General features: G+C 38.9%; 2 protein-coding genes across 2 annotated transcripts in view; both read right to left on the minus strand.

Annotated features, from left to right (window-relative positions):
- The window catches only part of LOC145494250 (uncharacterized), a 448,804-nt gene that overhangs the window by 20,120 nt on the left and 402,759 nt on the right, over positions 1-25,925 (minus strand). The window lies entirely within an intron of this gene.
- LOC145495721 (uncharacterized) lies at positions 1,094-2,702 on the minus strand. Its single transcript, XM_081475323.1, has one exon. The coding sequence runs from the start codon at positions 1,745-1,747 to the stop codon at positions 1,094-1,096; it is 654 nt and encodes a 217-aa protein (XP_081331449.1). The 5' UTR covers positions 1,748-2,702.

The following is a 25,925-nucleotide window of genomic DNA, read 5'->3' on the forward strand; positions in this document are numbered from 1 at the left end:
GCTTCTCTTGAAGGTTAATCCAAGAAGACGACTCTTCTATAAATATAAATATTCAGGTAAGTATCGGCTAACATCAAGTTTGCAAATTTTACTGGAATTCGTTAATTCTCAGCAAACAAAGTTATTGTAATAAAATGGGCCCTTTAGCTCCTTCTTTGACCCTCTAAGATTTCATATCTGGAAAGAGTTTCCTGCAATCATGGTTTCGGAGGGATATCACTAGAAATTGTTTCAAAGTAACGCAACGTTAAGTTTGCTTTTCTTCCGGGTTTTCTTGCAGTAATCGGTTTCGTTACGCTTGGGTCAAAGGTCACGTTTTCCGAAAGAAGTGCTGCATTTAGTTCGCTATCTCAGCGCTCGCGATTTTATTTACCGAAAAAATTTATTTCAATAATTTGAAGAAGAAACAATGCTCTTTCAGACCAAGCTAGTCGTTTTAGGAAAAGCCGTGTACCAGAACACTTTTTTGGCATTTGAAAATAGGCTAAATGTAGACCTCTTGTTAAGCTGTCTTGGATCGTTAATTTAGAAAATTCATCAAATATTTTAGTTGTAATTAAATCGCGATCTATTTAGCTCTAAATAGACAAGAAGTAAAGTACAAATACGAAGTGCAATCAGTTTGTAATGAAGACTTTTACTTTTGAGTTTACGAGCCTCTGAATATGCCGCTCATTTTCGATCGATTTTGGCCGATATTTGGGGCATTGAAACGAAAAAATTGCGTAAAAAAATATTTTTTGATTTATCGAACTTAAAACAATATTTTTGTAACTAGTGCCCGTAGGGCTTCATTCTGGGCGAGTTTGAAAAAATTCGATTTTTTCGCTATTTCCAAGTCTAGTTGATATTTAGGCGAAGCTGCTCTTAAGTATATGAATAGAAAGCAATATTGATGCTCAGGCAATTTACTTATTTATTGCTGACGGAGAGAAGCAACGAGAAAATGGGCCTGTAGGGGTGATGGTGAGGGCAGTCAATGGAAAAGCCCATGAAATTCGTACTCGCTTTTTCCACAATTGTTTTAACATTGTTTAACATTTGTTATTATAAGCATAGTAATTTGCTAGTAGCAAGCCTTATCTAATGGACCCTACAAGTGTGCAATCAGCCCATTTGGTAGGACCACGCACTGAAATTTCAATCCATCTACGCGTTTGTGGCCGTTGTATAACAGTCGTTGGTTTTCTCCAGGTCGAGTAATTGGGCGCACAGTTCCATCTGCGAAACCAAAACAATTGCTTAGTGGCGCCCCTTGGTTAAAAACAGCTTCCGCGTACTTTTCCAGCTCTAGTGGATTTAAAATGGTTCGGTTCCATCGCGTGATTCTGTGGCTATGATGTGCATAAATCCAGTCTGTTACGGTGTTGCATATCATGCAAAGTTCTGGTACTGGCCTTCCAAAAATAGGTATCATATCTGAGTATCGACAAGGAAAGTAATATCGCTTCAGAAGCATGCAAAGCCGTTCTGTTCCTTCGCAAACCGTTCCCTGGTCGCACACAAAGTACTGCGAAATTTGAAGAACATCTTCTACCAGAGGAATGTGACGCTTTTCCACCCTGAAGTTTGCCCTACACTCGGCTTCACTTTGGCTCTCTAAATTGAACGGCGGGTAGTTATAGTATGGAAAATCCAAGTTGTTTGAACTGTTTTCTCCGAAAAGCAAAGCATATTCTTCGATCGTAATTATATTAGAGGCATAGCTGGCCAGCAAAATTTGGCGAGTTTCCTTAAAAGTCGCCATTAATCGGTTTCTGTTAGTTCAGAAATAAACTAATTTTGCTACTCTTTTTATTCTGTCCGTGGGTAGCCGCATCGTTGAATCCCGCCATCTTAACTTATTTTTTCTGACCACGAACGAGGCGTCCTCGACACAGGCCCCACGCGGCTTGACGACGTCCGCGTTGTTGGATCTTAAAGTCTCTATTTGTCACTGTACCGCTATTCAACATTATTTCTGCTGCTGCTGAACAGTTCTGTCCAGCTCCGAGCTATTGCTTTGTTGAGTTATTTTGTAGGCTTATCGCTACACTGCGAGTTGTTTTATCCACGCTGTTAAGGTTGAAATAAACTTCTGTTGTATGGTTGGAAATTGGTTTGTTGTCGTATAGTGTTCAAATTGATTTCTGTCGCTGATCGCTAGGCTTCGAGTTGTTTTGGTTTTTGGATTCAAAATATTCAGTTTAGCTACCCTCCGAGCTGTTTTGCAGCTCGGCCAGAATTACTCCTGTCGCTGGTTTTTGTTTTTAATTGTGTCGCTTGAGTTGAAAAACAGTTTTTCTTTCGTAGCTACGTTTAGAAGTATTAGGATCGCTACAGAGTGAAACAGTATTTTATGTTATGATATAATATCGAACAATATGAGATTTCTCTACGTGCTGTTATACACATGAAAGCAAATAAATTCTTTCTTGTTGTGATCGCTGTTTTCTTGATTCAAATTCTCAGAGGACCAACTTTGATATTTCTTACACCTAGCGTTTTTATTCCAAAGAGGTTGTGGAATCTATCATTTCTCTTTAGGCATATCTACTGACAAAACGTATTTCCACGCAAACCGCCCTTTCAAAATTCCCTGATCAAAGGAGTGAAAGGTATTATGCGGACGACTGGGGAAAAACACTTCCTTCTCCATCTAAGAGTAAAAATAACTTAAGTGGAATCGACATATCCCAACCAACGCCCTCAATGTCCCTCTCTGTCCCCTCATTTTCTCTTGGTTATATATGCTGTTGATAAAAAACTTATGCGACAAATTAAATAAAATAATTAGTTTTGGCTGTATTATCCCCGATTTTTGTTTTGTTTTGATTTCTCTTGCTCATGCCATTTTTCCAGTAATCCGGTTTGCTATCAGAATCCTAAAGTCATTCCCTAAAACAACTGCAGGTTTGTACCAGATCTTCCAGTGGCTTCACGAAATAGTCTTTTCGACCAGCAGGCCCCTCGATTTCTATTCCAGAGAGAAAGCAAATCTCTTTTAGCTGCGCTACCTTAAATTTTGCTTTTAGCATACCACGCTTTCCAAGGCTACAGATGTCATGGCCATTGCATTCAACTCGATGCCGCCAGTCGACCGCTTCGTACACCGCTTTCTGCAGTTCCTGCAGCTGTGTTTCTGTTTCCCACGCTTAAAGGTCTTCCTCACTAATGGCTTTAGCTTCTTCAACAAGTAGTTCTCCAGGTGCTTTTTGCTGACGTTGCGTTGCTGCAAGTAGTGAGAAATGATTAGCTGTCTGCTTGGCTGTTCGCCATTCTTCTGCAGCAAAACAAAGCTCACCACTCTCGTCCCTTGCAACTCTCATTTCTTTAGCCACCTTTGCTGGATCTTCTTTGTTTCCTTCAGTAGCAATTAAATATACCTATTGGTAACATTCCCAGGTAACTGAATTACATTTGACTGCCTGCTGACCAAAAGTTTTTAGTTTCTCAAATGATTAATTTAATGTCTTTTTCTTAAAGTAAATTTACAATTCCACGGCTCCTCAGATATTTCTGAATAGTTGAGATCAATAGACCAATTTCGTTGTATTGAAATTCATCCTAAGACAATAGACCTCAACTCGAGGCTCCGGGTAAGTTTGGGGGGCTTATTCCCCAAAGCCTCGCGTTGAGATCTATTGTTTTAGGCTGAATTTTAATATATCGAAATTGGAGTACTGTACTGATTCTCTGAGATTAATCAAACAATCCGGAGAAACATTAGATGTCGTGATTCATAAACTCAAGTCCACGGCAGGTGAAAAGGAAGGAGAAAGTGACCTCTACATGTACTTGGGAATAGACTTATGAAAAGAGCGCAAGAGATGGAAGTCTGCGTCTTAACTAGAGCTAAATTCAGAGAGATGTTAATCAGTAGAGACTATTCTGATCGGTATCGCAAAGGTTAGGTTTTTTTATCCCGCTAAATTCGGGAAGTAGGACGCATCTTTTTATTAACTCTGCAGATCACTACTTGATCTTTGAAGTATAATTTACCTGTTGTCACCCCTCTATTAAACGTTTCCAACAGAAACCTCTTTCTGACCCTTTCTAGGCAATAAGATATGTATTGCTTTATTATTCGTAAAGGCACCATCGTTCTAATCACATTCGGAATAGTGATTTTCTCCCCAGAATCTAGCTTTAGTTCTTCAGTGCCATAGGCAACGTCCCGTATAAAATTTGCACGAAGTGATTTGTTTTCACCCGATCAAGTCGTGTTCGTTTTACGGGTGCGGACACCACTGGTTGTCCTTCTCCTGCAGCACGGCGACGGGCTTGATCGATCTGCCATTTGCTAAGACCTGGAATCATGTCTCTGAGCTCCTTCTTTGAAAAATGTTTCGCAAACATTGACAGAATTTACAATCGAGTTTGTCGACTCTCAGCTTTGTGATACATCCCAGCAAAATCGACAGTTGGTCTGTAGTCACTTCTTCTTTTACAACACGTGCTCTGCTGACAAGAGTTGTATCCAAAGAACGCCTCGGTGCTTCCAGTACTTTCTCTTCTTGATCTGCTGCAATAGTTGTTGACACCTCAGTGAGAACTTGTCCCACTTTCCGCAGGTAGTAGACCTTTGGGGTGTTTGATATGCCTTCCCAATTCGAATTTAGAGTTGAGGCTATCGGCCTAACTCTTCCATCTGATATATGTGCCAATGCTTCATTCAAGACTGCACGTTTCTCTTTCCAATGCTGTTCTTTATCTACTCAAAAGCCAATCTCTTCATCTTCTTCTTTAAGGTCAGTAACAGTACTGTTAAGTGTGCATTCAAACTTGGAAGAAGCGGAATATGATGAATTAATGTTGCCTTAGTCAGTAGAGTTACACAACAAAGTCTAACTCAGTAGAGTTGAATCCATTGCATTCGTTTACTGGAAAGACTCTTTCTTCTTCAAAGTACTGCCTTCCTTTCCAGTGTTTTCCGCTTCATCCTAGATAGGTGTGACTTAATTAATGACAATATTCAATAGCACATATCGCGTTATTTGTTTTCCTTAGTTGACGAGTTCAATCTAAGTACCCGAAATTTTTCTAGATAATATCATACACATTAAGTTTCAATTTTAATTCGATCCCTTGATTAAAAACTGACAAATGTGCTTTTGCTAATATATAGTCGACTGTTGTGAAAGTAAAGAATTCTGCACCTATTTCTCATCGTGGTGAAGAGCTAACGGGGTTTGGACACAAACTGGGGAATATTTCAGTCCTCTCCAATTGAAATATAATTGGAGAAAATGCAACCATTTTCGGGAAAACCTTTGCAACTACAAAGCATTTGTTTTTGGCTAAGCGTTGGGTGACAATGTAGAAATTTTATCTCTTTTTTTGTTCTCTGGCCAAGTAAAGAAAGACAAGGCGAACAAAAAACCATTAACAGGAAGTTTTACCTCTTTTCTACTCGTGGGAGGGCTGACCATTGATAGTAACCAAATTCCAGGACTTTTTTAGTAGGAAATAATACGATGCATTAAATTTTAGTCACGTGGCTTGACATCTAGCAATGTGTAAATAAACGATGTGTGTTGGCAGGCTGCTGTACCGGTAGCCATCCTACACAAACCTCTGTTTGGTAAGCAAATAAAGTGGGATTGGCAGCACTTTCTACCCCACCCCTGTTAAAGGCACAAATTTAATAACCAGTCACAAATGTAATAAAGGTCACAAGCGTAATAACAATTGGTCACAAATGTAATAAGGTTAAAAGTGTAATAAAAATTGGTCGCAAGTGTAATAACAATTGGTCACAAATAAAATAAAGGGCACAAGAATAATCACAGTTGGGCAGTAACGTAAAAAAATATCTTGGGGAAGAGAATTAAGAAAAGTCCGGAAATGTCGTGAAAACAGTTCGTCTTGAGTTTAGCGAGTTAAAAATGCAAGCTGCTTTCACCAGAAAAAAACAAGCAATTTTCTCGCCAATATGACCGGAAATTCACGCCAAGTTATACTACCTCGCGAGATGGTATTACTTATAATCGTAAACAAAGAACTTGAAATCAACGTTTTGAAATACCAATGAGAGATTATGTTTGGTAGATCTATCTTCAATAACTTTTCTAAAACACCTGCACTTGTTCCTTTGACTCTTGTTCCACGAGGAGCCGCAGACGCTAAAATTTTTGCGCGGCACATCAAAGAAATTTTTAGTTTAAAGACAAATTCCTAAAATATTTTGCCTGGTGATCTGAGCTGAAGGTGTTAAAGCACCGGGGATCCCTAAACCACATCCCGATAGAGATGACACGCAGATCTTTCATTGAATTAATTACGGGCATGAGAAAACAGATTACGTTGTGAAACATAATTATACAAATGCAGGCGGTGTTGGACATGGTGCACGTGACAGTATTCGACCAATCATATGTCGTCTCAGCCGGAGCAATGGCGGACACATTTTTCGTTGCGAATGGAGAGTAGGTTGTCGCTTCTCTACCGATTTCTGCACTCATCATGAGAATCAAACGAACCTTTTCTAGGAACTGCTAGTGTAATATCTAGACCAGTTATCTGCCAAGCCTCAAGTGCAGGTAAGCCATTTTTGCATCAGAACTAGTCAATGGAAATCATGCTATGTTGAAAACGTTTGTTTAGCACGCGCGCTTGACATGGATATTCTTTTTGTCGTTTGCGGTGTAAGAGGGATCAGTATTGTAAATTATTTTTGCCTGAAAATTTAGTTCGAGAGTTGAAGTTGGGGCATTTTCCTTGATTTGTCAGATGTTCGCGGCATTTCGCGGGAGTGATTGTGTGATTTCTACCCTTGTTTTAAGAGTATAATTTTGTGGCTCGGCTTGTTCCCTTTACATCTTTATGTTTTCTTGTTGTTATTGTTTTTTTTTTTGTTTTTTTTTGTAGTGCGTATGTCATCCGTCTGTTTGGCCTATGTTGAAGACTTTTGAATCCTGCTTTGGTTGATAGTCCATTAAAGATATCATCTCATTCACAGTGAATTTTCACTATCATGATCACTGCCTGTCTTGAATTTATATCTCCAACAGAAAGTTACTACTCTTGGATCGGATGTTATTGTTCAGTCATCTATGGCTGATTGGTTTTGATCTAGCACTTCTTTATGCTTGTTTTCCTTTGAATGTTGGTAGTAGTGGGAGACTATACATGACCAAATAATAAGTGTTTCACGTGTGTAGTTACGGATAATTGTCAACCCACCTAGAGCAGACCCAGCCAATGTGTTTGAAGCAAATGCTGAATTACCAGCTGGTATTTTAAAAGACTATGGGCTTGGAATTAACTTTGCTATATTTCCCAAGAACTAAATTTATCCACTTACACTGTAGTGATCAAACAAGGAAAGCTACAGCATGCTGCTGTTTAGGATATCAAATTTAGAATGGAATAGATCAAAACAAAATACATAATGACATAGTGCAAGTGACTACTTAGAAAGCTGCATGGCAATTCCAAGTTTTAAGACCTACTGCAAGTGTTCAATCTAGTGTATCTGCTTGTATTTTAAAATGTTGTTACAGTTTAGTTATCTCAGTCAAAACATCTCACTATAGATGATCTAAGATACAGCTACATGCTAGATTATTCTGAATTCAGTTGGTCACAGTCATTACGAGTCGACCTGCTGTGGAGACTGTTTTTGGCAACATTTTTAACAGCCAATGTAGGAAATGTTAATATCAGTACATGATCACTGTGTTGTTGACCACAGGACTTGCAGTAAATAATAAATCTTTAACTGACAGATATTTTAAATGACCTACATAGCACGGTTCTGGGTAAAGAGCTCCCTTTAGTTTACACAAGTTACATTGAACCTTAAACTTCAGCAGAGGTGTGATATGAGGACATGCAATGAAGGCATGCAGGTCAGGACCATGAGTTATTCATTCATTGCTAATTGACTGTGTCTATCATTCACAATCTTGCACTTTACTAAGTTAGAAGTGAACTTAATGCTGGCCGCTGTTTCCAAATATGGTTTTTGTGCTATTTTGCTGGTTTTTTGTTGTGTTTGTCAGTACTTTTCAAATATTCAGTTTAAAAAGCATACTTTGAAATTGAATTATTATTTGCAAGTAATGTAGGTCAATTTCTTCTCACATCGCCCATCTGCAATTTTAGTTGCAGTCACTTTAAATAGCATGAGGTATATTATTGGTCCAAAGCATTCATTTCATGTAACTTAACCAAGCCTTCTTTCCATTGAGCCCGATTTCCCTTTTACATGGCCTCACATGTGCTGAGAACCCAGGAATGGACACTTGGAGTAGATAAAAGTTACATCCAACACGTATGCACTAGGTGAAGAGAAATCTCAAACTCTCATCAGTTTGAACATTGATATTGCCAGTGGCAATGTCTGAGGCAAAGTTATTTGTAGACCTTTTACTTTAAACACATTCAAGGAAGTTGAGCAAGACCAAAATCGTGTTATCCCGTTGTCTACAAAATAGATCCACACAGTACATATTTAATCTTGGATTTGTAAGTTGAACAAGAATTTGCTGGAAGTGTGACCTGGTACAGGGGATGAATACAATTATTTTTTACCACTTACTTTAAAACAAAACATACCCTACTTTTCCCATTAAGCTTCTAGTTTTTTAATTCCATTTATTGCAAATTATTTTTCTTATTTTGAAAGAGCCATAGCTCATTAGCAAGCTGTTTATGATTCCTTTTGGTTAATTAGGAAATACAGCGGGCGAAACTCGATTAATCAAGCTTTACACAAATTTTCAAGGACAAAACATTGCTTTGATTTTGAATTATTCAGCCCTTTTCTTCGTGGATTTTACTTCTCAGCAATCTTATCGTCGAACGAAAACATAATATCTGTCAACAACCATGTTGTTGGCCAGCGATACACTGATACACTTCACACACAAGTCGAGATATCTAAGAAGGAAAGTGCCGAAGGTAGGTTCAATTCCGGCAAGTTAAGATCGAATTCGAAGAGGTCAGAAACGGAAATAATTTATCTTTCAACCGTAGAGATTCGATGAACACAGCACTGAAAATGGTGGCTTTGTAAATCGATCAGAAGTCATCTACAGCTATTATTTGGCCTGCGGAACATTTAATGTGGATGTCATTCCAGATTTCTTTCAGGTTCGGATGGGAGCGTACCTCCTATAAAGTCATATTTCCACATCACCATCAGCACGTGGAGATATTTGCTGTTGAGCTATCAGATGAAAATGAGCTCCGGGTAAAATTTCTCCCGGCATACTTTGCGAGTCGTGTCCAACACCGCCTGATACAAATGCGTGTATTTCAGAGGTACGTTCTTTTCTTGGATGACCACCTTTTCCCTGTGTCCGGCGCTAGCGAGAGCACATTTCTCACATCGCGTTGGGAGTAAGGTTGTGAATAATAATTTTCTTGACTAATTTTTCCACGAGACTCTGATTTTTTTCTCAGACTACGATAATTCCCGGCAACCTGTGGTGCCTGGATAAACGAAAATAACGGAATAGACACAAACATTGATTTCATGCCTTCCATTTTCGAAGGCAAGTTGAAGCATTCTTCTCACGCGGAAATACCATCGCTTAAAACAAAATGTGTGGCTATCAAGGATTATAAATCTGATATGACTTGTTCTTAATTACAAAATTTCACCCAAATAAATACCTGTAATATGCCAATATTACTGTAATATGCACTGTAATATACCAGTAATGTGCAATTAATGGCACAAAAAACGGACAATAATTTTTATGCTCTGGCTATTTTTACAATATAGAAAATAAAGAGTAGATCAAAAGGGAGCATCTCTACCCAAGAGGGATGTTTACAAAATTAAGATCACAGTGTGACTGTTAAATTGTTACTCTCAGGTATATTCTACCCACGATGTATATGATGGTGTGAGGGTTAGATTGTTACTCTCAGGTATATTCTACCCACGATGTATATGATGGTATGAGGGTTAGATTGTTACTCTCAGGTATATTCTACCCACGATGTATATGATGGTGCGAGGGTTAGATTGTTACTCTCAGGTATATTCTACCCACGATGTATATGATGGTATGAGGGTTAGATTGTTACTCTCAGGTATATTCTACCCACGATGTATATGATGGTATGAGGGTTAGATTGTTACTCTCAGGTATATTCTACCCACGATGTATATGATGGTGCGAGGGTTAGATTGTTACTCTCAGGTATATTCTACCCACGATGTATATGATGGTATGAGGGTTAGATTGTTACTCTCAGGTATATTCTACCCACGATGTATATGATGGTATGAGGGTTAGATTGTTACTCTCAGGTATATTCTACCCACGATGTATATGATGGTATGAGAGTTAGATTGTTACTCTCAGGTATATTCTACCTACGACATATATGATGGCGTGACTCTTAGATAATTTCTAACTCTCAGGTATATTCTACCCACGATGTATATGATGGTATGAGGGTTAGATTGTTACTCTCAGGTATATTCTACCTACGACATATATGATGGCGTGACTCTTAGATAATTTCTAACTCTCAGGTATATTCTACCCACGTTGTTACAGAGTTAATATGATGGCGTGACAATTAGATAATTTGAAACTCTCAGGTATATTCTACCCACGTTGTTACAAAGTTAATAGGACGCCGTTACTGTTATATTGTAGCTCTAAGGTATATTCTACCCACGTTGTTACAAAGTTAATATGATGACGTGAGTGTTAGATTGTAACTCTCAGGTATATTCTACCCACGTTGTTACAAAGTTTTAAATATGACCTCGTGACTGTTAGATTGTAACTCTCAGGTATGTTACAAAGTTAATGTGACGGCGTGACTGTACCCACGATGTTACAACGTTAATATGATGGCGTGACTATTAGATTGTAACTCTCACGAATATTCTACCCACGATCATTACAAAGTTAAGATGATGGCGTAACTATTAGATTGTTACTCTCATGTTTTTTTTCTGGCCACAATGGCTACCTGGATATGGGATTTTTGATACCAAGAAGGCTCTTCACTTCACTGATCTTCTTCTTGACTTTATTCGCATAACTCGAACTTGCGCCATTTCGTCAGAGGACAGTAATCGCGTAGGAAGGAATCGTCTCCCAAGGAACTTTGCTCGCATATTTTGCTACGATTCATCACCTTTCCATAGCCCAAGGGCTGAGCAACCAAACAGTCGCATTTTCGGTGCAATATATTTGTACCCGACCAGGTTCATGTTAACAGTGTTTCAATTATTACCCTCAGTTCGAAAAGACGATGCTTGTGGATCTCCTTCGGATTCATCAGACATTATCTTTGTAATTTCGAAATGTTGAGCAGCTACCTCTTGTCACCTCAGTCAAGTCGACATTTGCTGTACACTTGAAACAGAATGACGCCTGCACTGCGCGGAACACTCGATCGAAATGCCGCGCCAAAAAGTGGCGCGCTTGCCACTTGATAGTTAACTTATCGGTGGCTAATGTTAAACCTATCTACAAAGGTAATTGTCCAAAACAGTAATATGATCTGCGGTTAATCCATCCCGACTTGACGAAGGTATACACTAAACATACTTGTTTGCCTGTTTTCAAGTGGCAAGAAGGACTATTTAGGGAAATTGACAGAATAACTGCGTTTCTTGATACAATTATTGTTTGCCATTCGCATTGACGTAATTACAATAATCGTGGTTTTGAGGCTTTGGTGTTTTTCGCACCTAAGGTGTTTTATTCATCCGGGCGGTTTCCTACTATCCCTTGACCAATCTGTTATTGATAACTAGGTTGTGTTTTCACTAGGACAATTTTGGCTCGATAAAGTCGGAAAAGTCCGGAAATGCAGTGAAAACAGTTTGTCTTGAGTTTAGCGAGTTAAAAATGCAAGCTGTTTTCACCAGAAAAACAAGCAATTTTCTCGCCAATATGACCGGAAATTCACGCCAAGTTATACTACCGCGCGAGATGGTATAACTTGTCCTGGCGAGTGCCGCAGCCAATCACATTCTGCATAGTGACAGACGCCTGCCAAAGAATCTGGCAATAGTATTTACCAGACACTCATATCGCAGTTCAGTGTGCGAAACTGAACTTTTAAAACAGTAGACGAGTTCGACAGTCCTTCTCATTTATTTCGGTTTACCATTCCAACGGTCCCATTAGCTTCTCCAGTTCGTCGACGAGTACCCTACCTATGACACGGTGTCGCCGTTCAGAACGAGTTCCTGCATTACAACATTTCGTCGCATCTTCCTCATTTCTGGGGACATTAACTGCATCGTCTGGAAGAAATGCCTTCTCCCTCGCATAAATATAGCTAGAAAAGCGCTTCCTCTCTCAGCCATTTTTGAAAGTTGCGCGCTTTCGTAATTTGAATCTTCTGGGTTAAATTTCAATTGAAAACAGATGTCACGTTTAACTAGTAAATGTTGGTCTGTAAACAAACACCTAGAAAGAATTTTCAGCTAGTTAATCCACCTAGTGAAAACGTAGCCTTAATCAAAAAATAAATCCAATTAACTTCGGGACAGAAACTTCACTGCTTGCGGCTCCTATAAATTAAATGACCGGCGTGGTAATCCTGATAAGCGTTATTTGTTTTTCAGACCAATAAGTTTAAAGCAAAATTCGCACTTAGCACGGACAGAACTAAAGACCATGTCTCGAGTAAATAATTTTGATTTTTAGACGGGAAGGTAAAGAGGTGCAAAGGTTTAGTTTCACTGACTGCTAGCCGGTCTATCATCCTCTTCTCAGAAGACTTATGCCTCTCGCTACAATGGAATGTGAAAGTTAAGACTTGCTCGGTCGAGCTTGTTTGAAAGGATGGACGACCATGGATCTGTTTGTATATCTTGTCATCATAAATAAAGTAGTTGTCCAACGTTGACATACAGGATGATGAGGTGCTGCTATTCTTGGATGTGGTATCACTATTTACAGCTTTTCCTGTAGATAAAGCCTGTGATTACATAAACAATAAACTACTCAAGGACGACCCACTTTCTTCAGTCACGAGCCTGGACAACAATGAAATCACCTCACTGTTGAACTTTGTCTTATCCAACAACTACTTATTTATCATGACAAGATATACAAACAGATCCATGGTTTCGCGATGGGCAGCCCTGTCAGCCCTGTGGTGGCGAACTTGTGCACGGAGGCGATCGAAGAAGTGGCCATGAACATGTCTGAAGTACAGCTTAAAGTATGGAAACGCTGTGTGGATGACATCTTTGGTATTATCAAAAGGAATGCTGTCAACTTCTTTCATACTACACTTAATTCCATCGACCCACACATCGCATTCACTATTGAAGAGGAATCTGAGCAACAGATCGCTTTCTTAAATACTTTGGTTTCCCACAAGGATAGCACGATCACTATCGGTGTTTAGTAGAATTCTACTAGTATACTAATGCAAATGCTGTAATCTGATTGGCTAAGCCATTGAACACTATCAGGCATTAGTGTGCAGTGGCTGATGGTCGTCTAGGAGATGGCGGCGTTTTTTCGTTTTTCCAAAGTTTTGGAGGAAACTTCTGATCCAGATGGATAATTAAATTCGTGAGAAGTCTAAATGAAAAACACTTACGGTTTATTGACTTTAAAAAAGGTGAAATTATTGAAAAAACTGATGCGCACGCGCACACAACTTCAATTTTAAATGACAATTCAATCCGAGCGATCTTTTTTTCTGGCGCAAAGTTTAATAATACGTCAAGAAATAACTGGAAACCGTTATTTGAAGTAAATTATAGTAAGAATTATACCTCACCAGCTATCACCTCATAGAAATCGAGAGCGAATAATCTAATTGTTAAATATCGCAAAGCAACCCACACGGACAGATATTGAGACTTTCCTTCTCACAGTGACAAACGCCACAAGATTAGCACAGCTGAGACCCTCTTACATCGAGTAATTAAACTCCCTGATACATCGCAAGGGAAAAATACCTAAATCAACCACGTCACTAATGCTCTACGAGCCAACAACTATCCCTCTTATGTTATTTCCAACATCTTAAAGCAGAAATTTTCCAAACCGCCCACACAACTAAAGAAATGGTTTGCACGTTTTTTTTTTTTTTTTTTAATTGGCTGCGCGTTAAGGGAACCCTAACAGTTTTGCCGTCCTTCCCTTCATCAGTGGTGTCACGCAACCACTAAAAAGAATTCTTCGAAGGCGAGACATTCAAGTTGTAAATAAGCCCTTCAAGTCTTTACAACGAGAGTTTCCTTCTTCTAAATTCAGACCATCTATTAAACATCAACCGAACGTGATTTATAAGATACCCTGCGCCGATTGTGATTGGTGATATGTAGGCAAAACTGGCCGGTGTGTTGAAACTCGTAAGAAAGAAAATATCAGGAATGTCAAAACATGTACTAATGGTCAAACATTGCGAAACATGCATGGTCATTCGACCATTGCATAGATTTTGATAACTCTAGTGTCGTCGACAAAGGCTCTTTTCGCATTAGAAAAACTCTGGAGGCTTGGCACACCTCTGCTACGAAGCATGCTGGCAACAATTCTAAGCCGATTCCAAACCAAAATAGTATTCTTTTTTAAACTATAGTCACCTAATTTACACATTTTTACTTTTCTCTTGTTCTTCTTCTTATTTTTATCTCGCCTTTTCTTGTATATATTTATCATTCTGCATTCCATTTTTATCCGTCGAAGGCTGTAGATGGACAGCCGAAAGGTCATGTTCTTTTTAAAGATTTTTAGCCAGCGAACATTTTTATCGTAATTTTGATTTCGTTAAAGTTGTTTCAAAAACGCTCGACCGAGCAAGAGTCTTAACTTTCACATTCCATTGTGGCGAGAAGAATGAGTCTTCTGAGAAGAGGATGATAGACCGGCTAGAAGTCAGTGAAACTAAACCTTTGCACCTCTTTACCCGTGACCCGCGCTGATTAGACAGTCCCGATATCAACGGTCCACCGCAAGCAGCGTGAACTTTTACCATTATTATTTCCTAAATTTCTAGTTTTAGTTTGTTTAAGTATTTAATTATTCTTTCAATTCATTTTTAAATTTTATTTTATTTTTAATTTTTCTTTGCATATTTACTATTGTTTTTTTACTATTTTTAACACGCCGCACTCCGCACTCCGCGTTTTTGGAACAGCCTTCAGATAACGCCTTGTCATAAAAATACACCGGTCATCACTTTTTTGAAATTAAAGTGCATCGTGTAGTCTAGCGTCTTTAAATGTTTTTGTTCTTGAGAAGCAAACACATAAATCGATAATTTCTTGATGTTTCTTTGAAGTGCGTAGAAAGAAAGTAATGAGATTAACAAATCATCTGCAGTTCCTGTAAAAAATCATGAAGATAATTCAAAAAAGAAACAAAATAAGTTGAGGGAAAATGTTCAACAATAAGCTGGCGAAATTCCAGTCCATCGGTTGAGGGACTGCAAATTTAAAAATTAAAAGGTGGGCCTATCTTCGCTAAATTTTCGATCGGAATAAAAGCGAAAAGTTTTGTTTGTTTGTTTTTTGGTGGCGTCATCCTTGTAAAGCATTCTAACGCCTTAACGTCAATGTTAATTCATACCAGAAAGGGATCACCTTGCTCTAACAATAGGTGATTGGCAGGTAACGTGCGGCAGGACGAGCTCATGGCGGCAATTGTCTTTTCAGTTTACCTCATCTTCCGATCGTGGTTGGTAAATTCAAAATTATTGCTCCATGTCTAAAAACACCATCAAATTTCGTGTTACTAAACATAGTTTTCTTTCGCGTCACTAATTTTCATGGAGATGCTGGTTTATGTGAGTGAAATATGCCGAAAGTAAAGACAAAGTCCTGAGCACATTCCTAAAAACGGAACCACAGGCGAGAGCTCTGCGAGAAAGACAGTACAGTGAAGTCACTTTTAAGTTAAACAGCGTAATTTCATTAGTTAAAAACAAAAAAGTTTCACTAAAGCCAGTTATGTATTTCATTGACGCTTACTGAACAATTAAATGGTATTATTATATTTGTGATCATTTGTTGTTACAGTTGTGATCTTTACTACATTTGTGAGCAATTGTTATTAGACTTGTGATCTTTGTTACATTTGAGGCCGATTGTTATTACTCTTCTGACCTTTGTTACATTTGAGGCCGATTGTTATTACTCTTGTGACCTTTGTTATGTTTTTGACTAGTTATTACATTGGTGCCTTCAGCAGGAGTTGAGTAGAAAGTGCTTCTAATCCGTCTATTTGCTTACCAAACCGAGGTTTGCATAGCGTGGCTACCCTCTCAGCAGCCTGCCATTACATTTGCGCCTTCAACACCCCGCCTCGTCCCGCCCTTAGAGGCCAACGAACATTCTGGCGAAACCAGATTACTAGCGGTCTCCGCTCTGATACCTTAACAAATATGATATAGGAGACGGATAGGAAGAGCTGCCGGACCTTTAAGAACGGTAATGGGAATTTAAAAAAAAAAAGAAAAGAAAAGAAAAAATATCACGTTTACGTAGAACCTGCGACGCCCAACTCTTTAACTCTATTGGCATCTTCACAAAATTGTTTCGGGGTCGAATAAATAAAGCAGTGCTGTCAGAGTTCATATATCATCCAAGGGAACAGTGTTCCACTTTTAACCCAAAACATTCACCTAAAAGATTGTCCTCACATTTTGAGGTTACATCCTCCACTTTTAATCTGGTTGGATGACCTTTTCGACCAGTGCTACACAGGCTGAAACAATATTGGATTTACTAGTTTTAAAATACGCAAAAAAATGTTGATTTCAATTAAAGGAAATGTTACATTGTAACAAAACAACGCATCTGTTATTGGCTGAGATTTCCGAACTAATAAGAAACTACACGTAAGGTGAAAATATCTTAATGTAACATATAAAAAGTAAATTAACTACCAAAAATAGGTCAATTGCGAGGAAATAATTTGAATATTGCCTCATTTTACTTACCGGATTCTATTGGAACTAAAGCTTGAAACTCCTGATATATTTCTTCCGACACCTGTTTGTTTACCCGACGAGGATTTTTTTAATTTTTTCGCTTCATCACTGTAAGATGGGTGAGAACACTGGACTTGAACTTCTGGTAATGTGTTGTTAATTCGTATCTGTGCTTTGGACATACGGTAATCCTTTCCCTGTCTTCCTCTGATAGTGAATGCAATCTTGCGCGATGAGAATAACATCAGTCTCGTTAATCTGTGTCCCGAAGCCTTGACTTCGACTGACACCCAGATTAGTCAAATAATCTGTTAAATCCTTTCTGCATAGTTTTAGAGGAATAACCTAAAGCTCATTTGGTGCGTATGGTGTTGGACCGCACACACTGTCAACAGCTGAAAATGAGCAGCTCATTTTGCGTTTTACATTACGCCCAGGAGGAAGGGGATGATTCTATTGTTTTCCGGTGTTGATTCGTGACCGACTCGTCGCAGCCATTGTGACGTCACATAGCAACGAGTGAGTGCTTCGAGTGGCCTATTCAGATTACGCCATTGAAGAAGGACGACAGAGGTTAACAAAGACAAAAAAACAAGCCTAATATCGCTTTTGTTCGCTAACTAAGTGTAGGTGTCTACAGTTTGTTGTTGCTTTTTGTCTGTGTGCATAATCTGTTTTAGCTTTACGCGCGCGTAGTCGTGTATTCTTCTTGATATTTGTTGCGGGTAAGTGGCGGGATCGCCATCTTGAAAACCGGACTAGAAAAATCAACGTAAAACGTTCGCGTTTTCTCTCTGAAAAGTCCTACCAATAGTCTTGTTAATAGGAGGTTTCATGCATTTATAATATACGTTTGATCTCCGTGTCTCCCTGTGTCGATTGAACCGGCCGTTTCTCTCATCAATCCATTTGAGTGTTGTGTATTTCTTGATTTCCACCAAAATTTCCCTGCGATGTGATCGGTTTATATCTGTTTTGGAGCACCTCTGTTGGTAGTTATCAGGCATTTGAATTCAATTCTTGGTGTTTCGACTTTATTGGCTTTTTGTGTTTTAATTGTGTCCGCTGTACGGTGGAATTTGTTGGCTTTAATCGTAGAGCAGTTTTCTTTTCTTTTCTTTTCTTTTTTTTTTCGTTCTTTTTTTTTGTGTTGGCTTTTGTTGTGAAGGTTTGTTGGCCTTCTTTTCCTATCTAGTTTTTTTCCTTCTCGGAACAGATAATGTCCACGGAAAACATAGAAATATGCCATTTTTTGGCACCAAATGAAGGCTACTTTTCATAAAACCTGCATTACCAAATAAAACATTGATTGATTGAATCCGTTTTCCCTCAGACACTGGAAGTCCATAAGCTTCATTCTCGTTCAGTGTGCTTAGCAGCTAAAAATCATCATCATCATCATCATTATCGTCGAATATTAACCCAGGATAACCCTTCAGTACAAAGTACTGTTATCAACAGGGTCCTGCTACGCTCTCATTCTGACCATATCTGGCCATACAAACCCTGCCTGTTCCATTTTTAGTGGTTTTATTTGTAGTAAGTGTTATAGCAGTCAGGGCTAAAAACCTTGATATTGGCCTTGGAGAATTCCCCCTATTTTGCTTTGTTGTGTGTTTTCATTGCTCGATGTTCAGTTATCCTTGTGTACTGAAAAAATGGTTGAATTTCACCACTCTAGCTTTCTCTTCACTGTGGCATTAAAGTGAAAAGGTTGGTTACATTTATTTTGGTTGCTGATAAAACAGAAAAGTCACATTTTTTTTTTTTCCTTCCCACCAAAGTATAACTATCTTAAATTCGAGATCTCCAATTATTAAACTTGGCAATTGATTTTTACTAGCAATCAAGCTGAGGTAAACCTTTACATGACTTTGTGCCCTTAAAGAAATATGTTGGGCAGCCATAATCAATGGAAGTTTAACTGGAGGTTTGGAAGGGCCCCTAACGGGGAGCAAAAATGACGCAGGAACTTGTAAATTTGACAGCATGATTGAACAATATATGTGAAAAATATAGAGTTCTCATATGCATGTCTTGGGAGGACAGGTGTTAAAGAAGAAGGGTGGTGAGGGGGGGGGGGGCATCCAGCCTTTAAAGGGTAAATGTTCATCAGAATCCCTAAGTAATACCTAGTGTGGCATTCTAAAAGGGAGTTTGTGCATTATGACATGACTGTTCCTTCCAGTGGCATTCCCTGCAAAAAAAAGAAAGTGTCTTTAATAAGCTGTTTTCAGTGGAATGCAACTTTTTACATGAACAAAAGGGAAGTATTAGCCGATTATGACAGTAGTAATATAGCTGCTAAATTACCCGATTGCAACCTCGTTTTTAATTTATAGAAAATTGCCGCCAATAAAAGTGTGAGAAAACATGACGTCACCTTTACGTCAACAGGTGAATCAGGCGTTGAAACTGGGGGGTGGCCCGTATAGGTTAGGCTAAGTGGGCGGAAAATAAATGGATTCAAGATAGCCGCCGCGTATACCCCATAACCAATACCCTCTCGCTGGGTCTGACGTCACGGCAACGGGGGGTGCCCCCTCAATAGGCTGCGGTCATGCAAAGGGAGATACCCTCTCTGATAAGAATATAAAAAGCTGATATAAGAAGATTCCTGATAGGCTTTTTCTTATAATGCGAACGATGGAACGATGGGTCGATATTCTTAAAGCAATTGAGCGTTTTAATCCTTACCGCAATTACGTTCTATCTCTGATAAGAAATGTTACAACAGAATTTCTGTGGCCTTGTTATTAGACGCCTTTCCGTAAGACATCATGTAAAGATCACATAAGAATTGTCTTTTCCCTTTTACGATTTCCTCCAGTGAAATTTATATGCTTCGTAAGTGTTTTTCACTTCCGGGAACAAATCGAAAGATTTCTCGGAAAAAAAAAAATGAAAACGGGGTTAACTTGTGAGTAGAAGACACCGCTGGGAAAGAGGTCGCCTGTCATAAGACAGTCTGGTCAAATGGCTGGGACAAATGGCTAGGACATTTATTTGTTTAAAAAGAAATCTTGTTATGGTTTGAAAATATACTTGGAGGCGTTTATGAATAAAGGCCCTGGTGTATTATTTTTATTTTATTTTTTTTTTTTTTCGAAAAACATTCTCGTGTGGTGTGAGTGCGTTCCAAGAAAGGTATTAAGGTGCCTACCCAATGTCATTTTTCTTGATTTACACCGAAGACAGCGTTGAGGATATATTGTGAATATCGAAGTGCAAGAACAGAAATTTTGCCAGTCGTTGGACCAGTTGATCCAAAACATCACCCAACTGATCAATACGTTGGTGTCCAACGTGTTTGAGAGGTCGCCGCAGTTATACATGAAAACCAAGCTTCCCTTGTGGAGTTGCACTGTTAGTTTATCCCAAGTAGTGGTGAAGATGCAACAAGCCTGGAAGCCATGGCAGAACCAGCATCTATTCCAGTAGAGATCGCTATTCCTTTCGAAGAACGGATCCACGATCAAGCCTCTCTCCCATCACCACAGCAGCAGCTGTGCAATTGGAGCCCGACGTCTTGCACTCCTTGGATTCGCTCTATGCCTTCTACCATTGTCAATGGTGGTGTAACAGTCACGTGTACCGTGTTTTCAAGGTATACCAGGCTCTCTTCAATGGGATGGCCTTACTAGTCGTGGCTGCTGGTGCGATTACCAGTTCCATATTCGCGAATACCACCTGCCCAAACCCCAAGGCGCGTAAGAACGAGTACCTGCTGTTACCAGCGAATCCCACTTGTTAACTCCATCGAGTGGAAGTGTATGATGTTTAACAACGAACACCCAATACACTGAAAAATTTATAAAATGAAGTGTGTCGTTAGACGTTTCGTCAGATCATACAGATCAGAAAGGGGTACAATAAGAGGGACGTTAGTGATGTTGAACAGATAGCGGAAGAAGAAGAACACGGTGAGGATAACGAATATGAAGAACCAGAGGACGAATCAGAGGACTCAGAAGATGATAAACCAGAGGAGGAAGAAGATGAAGAACCAGAGGGGGAAGAAGATGAGGAAGACAATCCATGGGTGGCCATTGGAGATGAAGTCGAGGAGCGAAATAAAGAAAAACTTACCTATAATCTGGCTATCTGAAACATGGAATCACACTGCCAGTGACGAATCCACCAATGTTTTGCTTAGACACGCCCCCTTACTCCCGAGCCAGAGGCTGGTTACTTACAAATTTCCTTTTTTCTTTAATTTGGTAGAGAAAAATTCGTTGATAGTTCAGAAAATATTTCTAAGAGTCATAAAAATGGCAACGACCGTTGCGAAACGGACAACTGCTCCGAAGGCTCAGTGAATATTTGCCAACGTTCACTGAGCCTGAGGCGAATAATTGTTTTAGTATAATTTTCAGAGGTGAATATCAAGGAATAAAATAACGGAGTAAAATATAACAACATAGACGCAGTTGTTTGTTTGCATACACTTATGCAACCGTAGTTTTAATGATAAACTTACATGTGCATCGATTGCGAATCAATTTACTTATCGAGTTTAGCAGTAAAACAAACAAACGAAACAATACCAAAAATGAATTCATCGGTACCTTTGTTTTATCGTTGCTGACTTTATTCACAGTTGTCATCATCGTCTAAAAATGATCAGCTTTTTAAATTTCGCTCAATCGACCTCACCTAGCTGCAGGCGGTCACTGCGTTTGCGATTCTATAATGCCTTTAATACGAGTTCTTGAAAGGATTTTAAGTTCAAGGGCGCAGCATTCATTTTGAAAATTCTCCATTCTTTTAAATATTCTGGACTTGGAATGGTGCCTTCCGAATAAATGAAGAAATTATTCAGAAACTGTACGCTATGTTTACTTGAAAATCTATCGGTCGTCCAAACGAGGAGGAATATCGAGACTCTGGTCTATGGGTCTTTATTTGCCAGAAGTCTATCTTGCATGATCTCCGTCTAACTTCACTACTTCCACTTCGCTGCTGCCTCTACTTAAGTAATTGACTGACAAATGCAACATACTTAAATATCACAGCGGTAGCTATGTGGCCACATGGGACGACTGAACTTGAAGGATGTGAAGTACACATGAAATAATTCATATTTGAACTGCGGTTGTAGATGAAAGTGAAGAATGATCATCGCAGCGAATTTTCCAATTTAAGCAATTGGAAAGAAGAAACCTGAAAAAAAATCGGGACTTCAACGGGATTCGAACCCGTGACCTCCACGATACCGCGATATCGGTGCGATGCTCTACCAACTGAGCTATGAAGCCACACATTGGGAGCGAGGTCAATCAATTGAGCTCATATCTTCCCGTGAGGAGTGAAATGATGTCCAGTATACATGAAATAATTCTTCAGTTCCAATTGCTGACATTGGAAAATTTAAGCAATTGGAAAGTAATAATAATCAAATCGTTCTAAATTGTCAAAATTGTCAAAATTGTATAAGCCCTTTAACACAAGCCTAGATATGGCCTTGTCCCTAATACGTGGCTACCCGTGGGAGGGAGGGTGTAAAGGAATTCGATGCTAAATCAAGCGGTAGATGTTAATGGCAGGGATCTTTTATATAATAACCCAAGTTATTCTCGCATTTTGATTCGTTCTCGCCTATGATCTATTAAAGGACAGACGCACGATTGACGTCATTATTGCAAAGCTTTTCCCTCTGTGTTTTAAAATGGCGGAAAGATAATATTTTACGTGACTGGGCAAAGGATAAGGTACAAAAAAAAGTCTTGTCGAGGCATTGAACAGGTACGAGATGCAGTAACAAAAAAGATCAAACCGTTTCTATTCTAAGAATTAACTTAGAAAAAATACTCGAGCAGTCTCAGTCGACAGCCGAGCGAGATTAAACCAAGCACAAAATTGGTCTTGGTAAGCCGAGAACCACTGCTTTATCTCAAATTTAACAAGCCTGATAAACAAAATATTGATGAGATTAATTTATTTAACAAATTCAACTTTTCTCATTCTCAAATTAACTGTTGATACACTAATTGATGTCAAGAATAAAACATCGAAACATCACTTCTTGAAATCAGTTTAAATAAACAGATAACCTTGCTTTCCGACATGCGAATGCTCCAGCCCGTTTCAGGGGACAGCAGCAAGCAAAGTATAGCAAACTACAGCTCACGGCCAGCTTCATCACAGTTAAATGGTGTCTCCGACACTATTTTAAACTCATATGAGAATCACCAACCACAGACGATTCAAATTTCCTCCATCACTAACGCTCCTTTCATTCAAAACTCGAATCGAATAGCCTGCAGGTTAACTGCAACCGCAAGTTTTCCCAGCCTATCGTGAAAAGCTGGACCGGTCACGTGCGTATGATTAGCCAATCAAATTCGAGGATTTAACATTCTTGCCCGCTCAGATACTCGAGGAAAAAATAAGTGTTTTTTATCATTTTTCCTCAGAATGAACACTTCGAACTCTTGCATTGTTCTCTGTCCAACACTTAAATCAACGCATAAATGAACACCGTTATTCAGCCATCGGTAAAAAACGTTGAAACACAGCAAGGGAACAACAAAACAGAGACTGGCCACCTTTTCAAAGTTCTGAGGAAATGTAACAGCAAATTCGATTGCTAAGTCTACGAGATGCCGTAGGAAAAGGATCGACATCAAGCGTTCTCTTAACACGCAAACCGACTCCATTCGCGCAAACTGTTTACGTAACACTTTCGCACAAGTTCAGTTTTTCTGTATTGCGTTTCCTACCTTGAGAATTATACGCATAGGACCCGCAAATATTTTATGTATTGTTCATATTTTATATACTCTAAGTAGACGTTATACTTTTTCACTTTTTACCTCGATAATGGAAACCGAAACCTTGTTAGTTGTTTAAATGTGTTTTACAAATCTTTTAGCGTTAAACTTCTTGTTCTAATTGATAGCAAAAACCACAACCGAACTTAGGATCCACTTTGTTTTTCCCGTAGCGTGGCGTTGATAACTAGAATTTTTGCGGAAAAATTTTAGTCCAGATAATAGTAATGATTTGGCGAGTTTGAAATGCTCACATCGTAAAAAAACCATGTCACATCTAAAATATGCTATTCTGCTGTCCAACTAACTATTTTGGCAGATTTTTCAGTAAATCAAGGCTAAATATCGCAGAAAGAGGGAATAAAAAGATATTCATCGCTAAAAATTTTGGCGGGAAATGATTCTGCCTAATGATTTTTTGGAGGACGTTGCAAGACGAGTTACTCCGAGTTACCTCAAATTTTTAACAATTTTAACTAAACTGGATAGTGATGGCAGTGTAAAAGACTGTCAAAAAAAGATATATATTTTCTGTAGAAATAAAATACTGCACTTTTGAAAAACGAGTCGCTGAAAATGGCTAAAATTGAGCCACGCCCATTAACGATTCAGCGGCGATAGATTGCACCTCAAGAGAAGCGTAGGATTAAAGCGAAAAACCTCAAATATATCTTAGTCAACCAATAAGGGGACAAATATTATCGCAAAAAAATAAGTCTTTCTGGAATTTGTAAGAAGTATCTTTTAGCCTCACCTAAAGTTGCCGGAAATTTCGGCCATTTTAGACCGCTTGCGAGGCCAAAATCATGATGTGGTAATATCTCAAAGAAAAACGAACACTTACCTGGTTAAGTGCCATGGTTGTTAATCTTTTCGGATAGCTTTTATACTGTGAAAATTAAGATGGCGATAAACAGACGACCTCAATCTTTTCCTGCTGCCCGGTTTTCTCTGACAATGATACTTAACTGAGATACGAACTTCATATTTTCAACTAACGCCATTTTCGTCTATAGGAGTACGTTATATGTAATTGGCAAGACGAAAGTCATATTTTGAATACAATTTCCCCATATTTATCCTTAGACACTGAAGCAAGTAAAAGACGAGTGAAGAGTAATATCTTTAGCTGAATATATTGCAGCAGAAACCGTGTTATATTTTCAACATCTTTGCAAGAGGTGATGTGTGATGATGTCTGATGTGTGCCTATATGATAAGTGAAGCTTTGGAGCTGCCGGACTGGTTCATAGCTGCCGGACCTTATCCCAGTTTCTATAGTATGAAGCGGCCAGGAGTACTTCTACTTCCCCTGGAGTGGAAGCTAGTCCATCGCAGGTCACTCCACCGGAATTTGTCAGCTTTTCCCAACAATTCGCTGGTACCTATTTATACTCTTGAGTGGAGAGAAGCACTGTGTTAGAGTCAAGTGTCTTGCCCAAGAAAACAACACAGTGTCCCCGGCCAGGGCTCGAACCAGGACCGCTCGATCCGGGGACAAGCGCTCTAATCATGAGGCCACCGCGTCTCTATTTATATGATAACTTGATACTCAAATAAAATAAACTAGTCATAATTTTTGAAAGATTTTCAATAAAAAAATGTGGACAATTCTGTCATCCCTTCTAGTAAAAATATGTTCTCAAAGACCAATTAACTCACGATTTTACAAGCACACCGGCGCACTTGCAGCCTACACTCCGTAAACAGGAGCACTGAGCTGCGCAACGTAGCCTGTCGCCAACTTAGTCACAAAACGGACGAAAAGGCAGCAACTGTATTAACACGAGTTAACGACAGACTTATTATTTTGCACAGTAACTGTTATAACTCGTATCGGACTGGTTCCAGAACCACTTGAAAATTTATTTATTAAATACAGAATATCTCACATTACATTAATTGTACCCAATCACCGCGCTGCATCTGATCTTGCATCTTTCATGCTCTCTTACAACGACTTGTTTTACATTGATCTGCTAAAATTGAGGTTACTAGTTCAACTTAGGGTATTATATGGGGCGCAACGAATCCGAAAATGTTAATTTTAGTAACAGCTCATATGAAGCCAAAGTGACGACATTCATTTCTTACGAAATGCGCTAAAAAGTGCAAAATTGATTTGCATATCAAAGAATACTATAAGAATTTGCAACAAACTCGACACAAAATGTGACACAAAGACAAAGCAAAACGTAATAATGACAAACACTTAGTTAAAATACCCTTTGAAGACATTGCTGATAAAGACGGACAAGACATGGTTGATATGGCCAAGTTATA

This window comes from Orbicella franksi, chromosome 8 (genome assembly GCF_964199315.1).
Source record: "Orbicella franksi chromosome 8, jaOrbFran1.1, whole genome shotgun sequence".
NCBI classification, from domain to species: Eukaryota; Metazoa; Cnidaria; class Anthozoa; order Scleractinia; family Merulinidae; genus Orbicella; species Orbicella franksi.

What these genes read in the sequence shown, in the direction of transcription:
- LOC145495721 (XM_081475323.1), bottom strand. Translation starts at nt 1,747, where the DNA reads ATGGCGACTTTTAAGGAAACTCGCCAAATTTTGCTGGCCAGCTATGCC.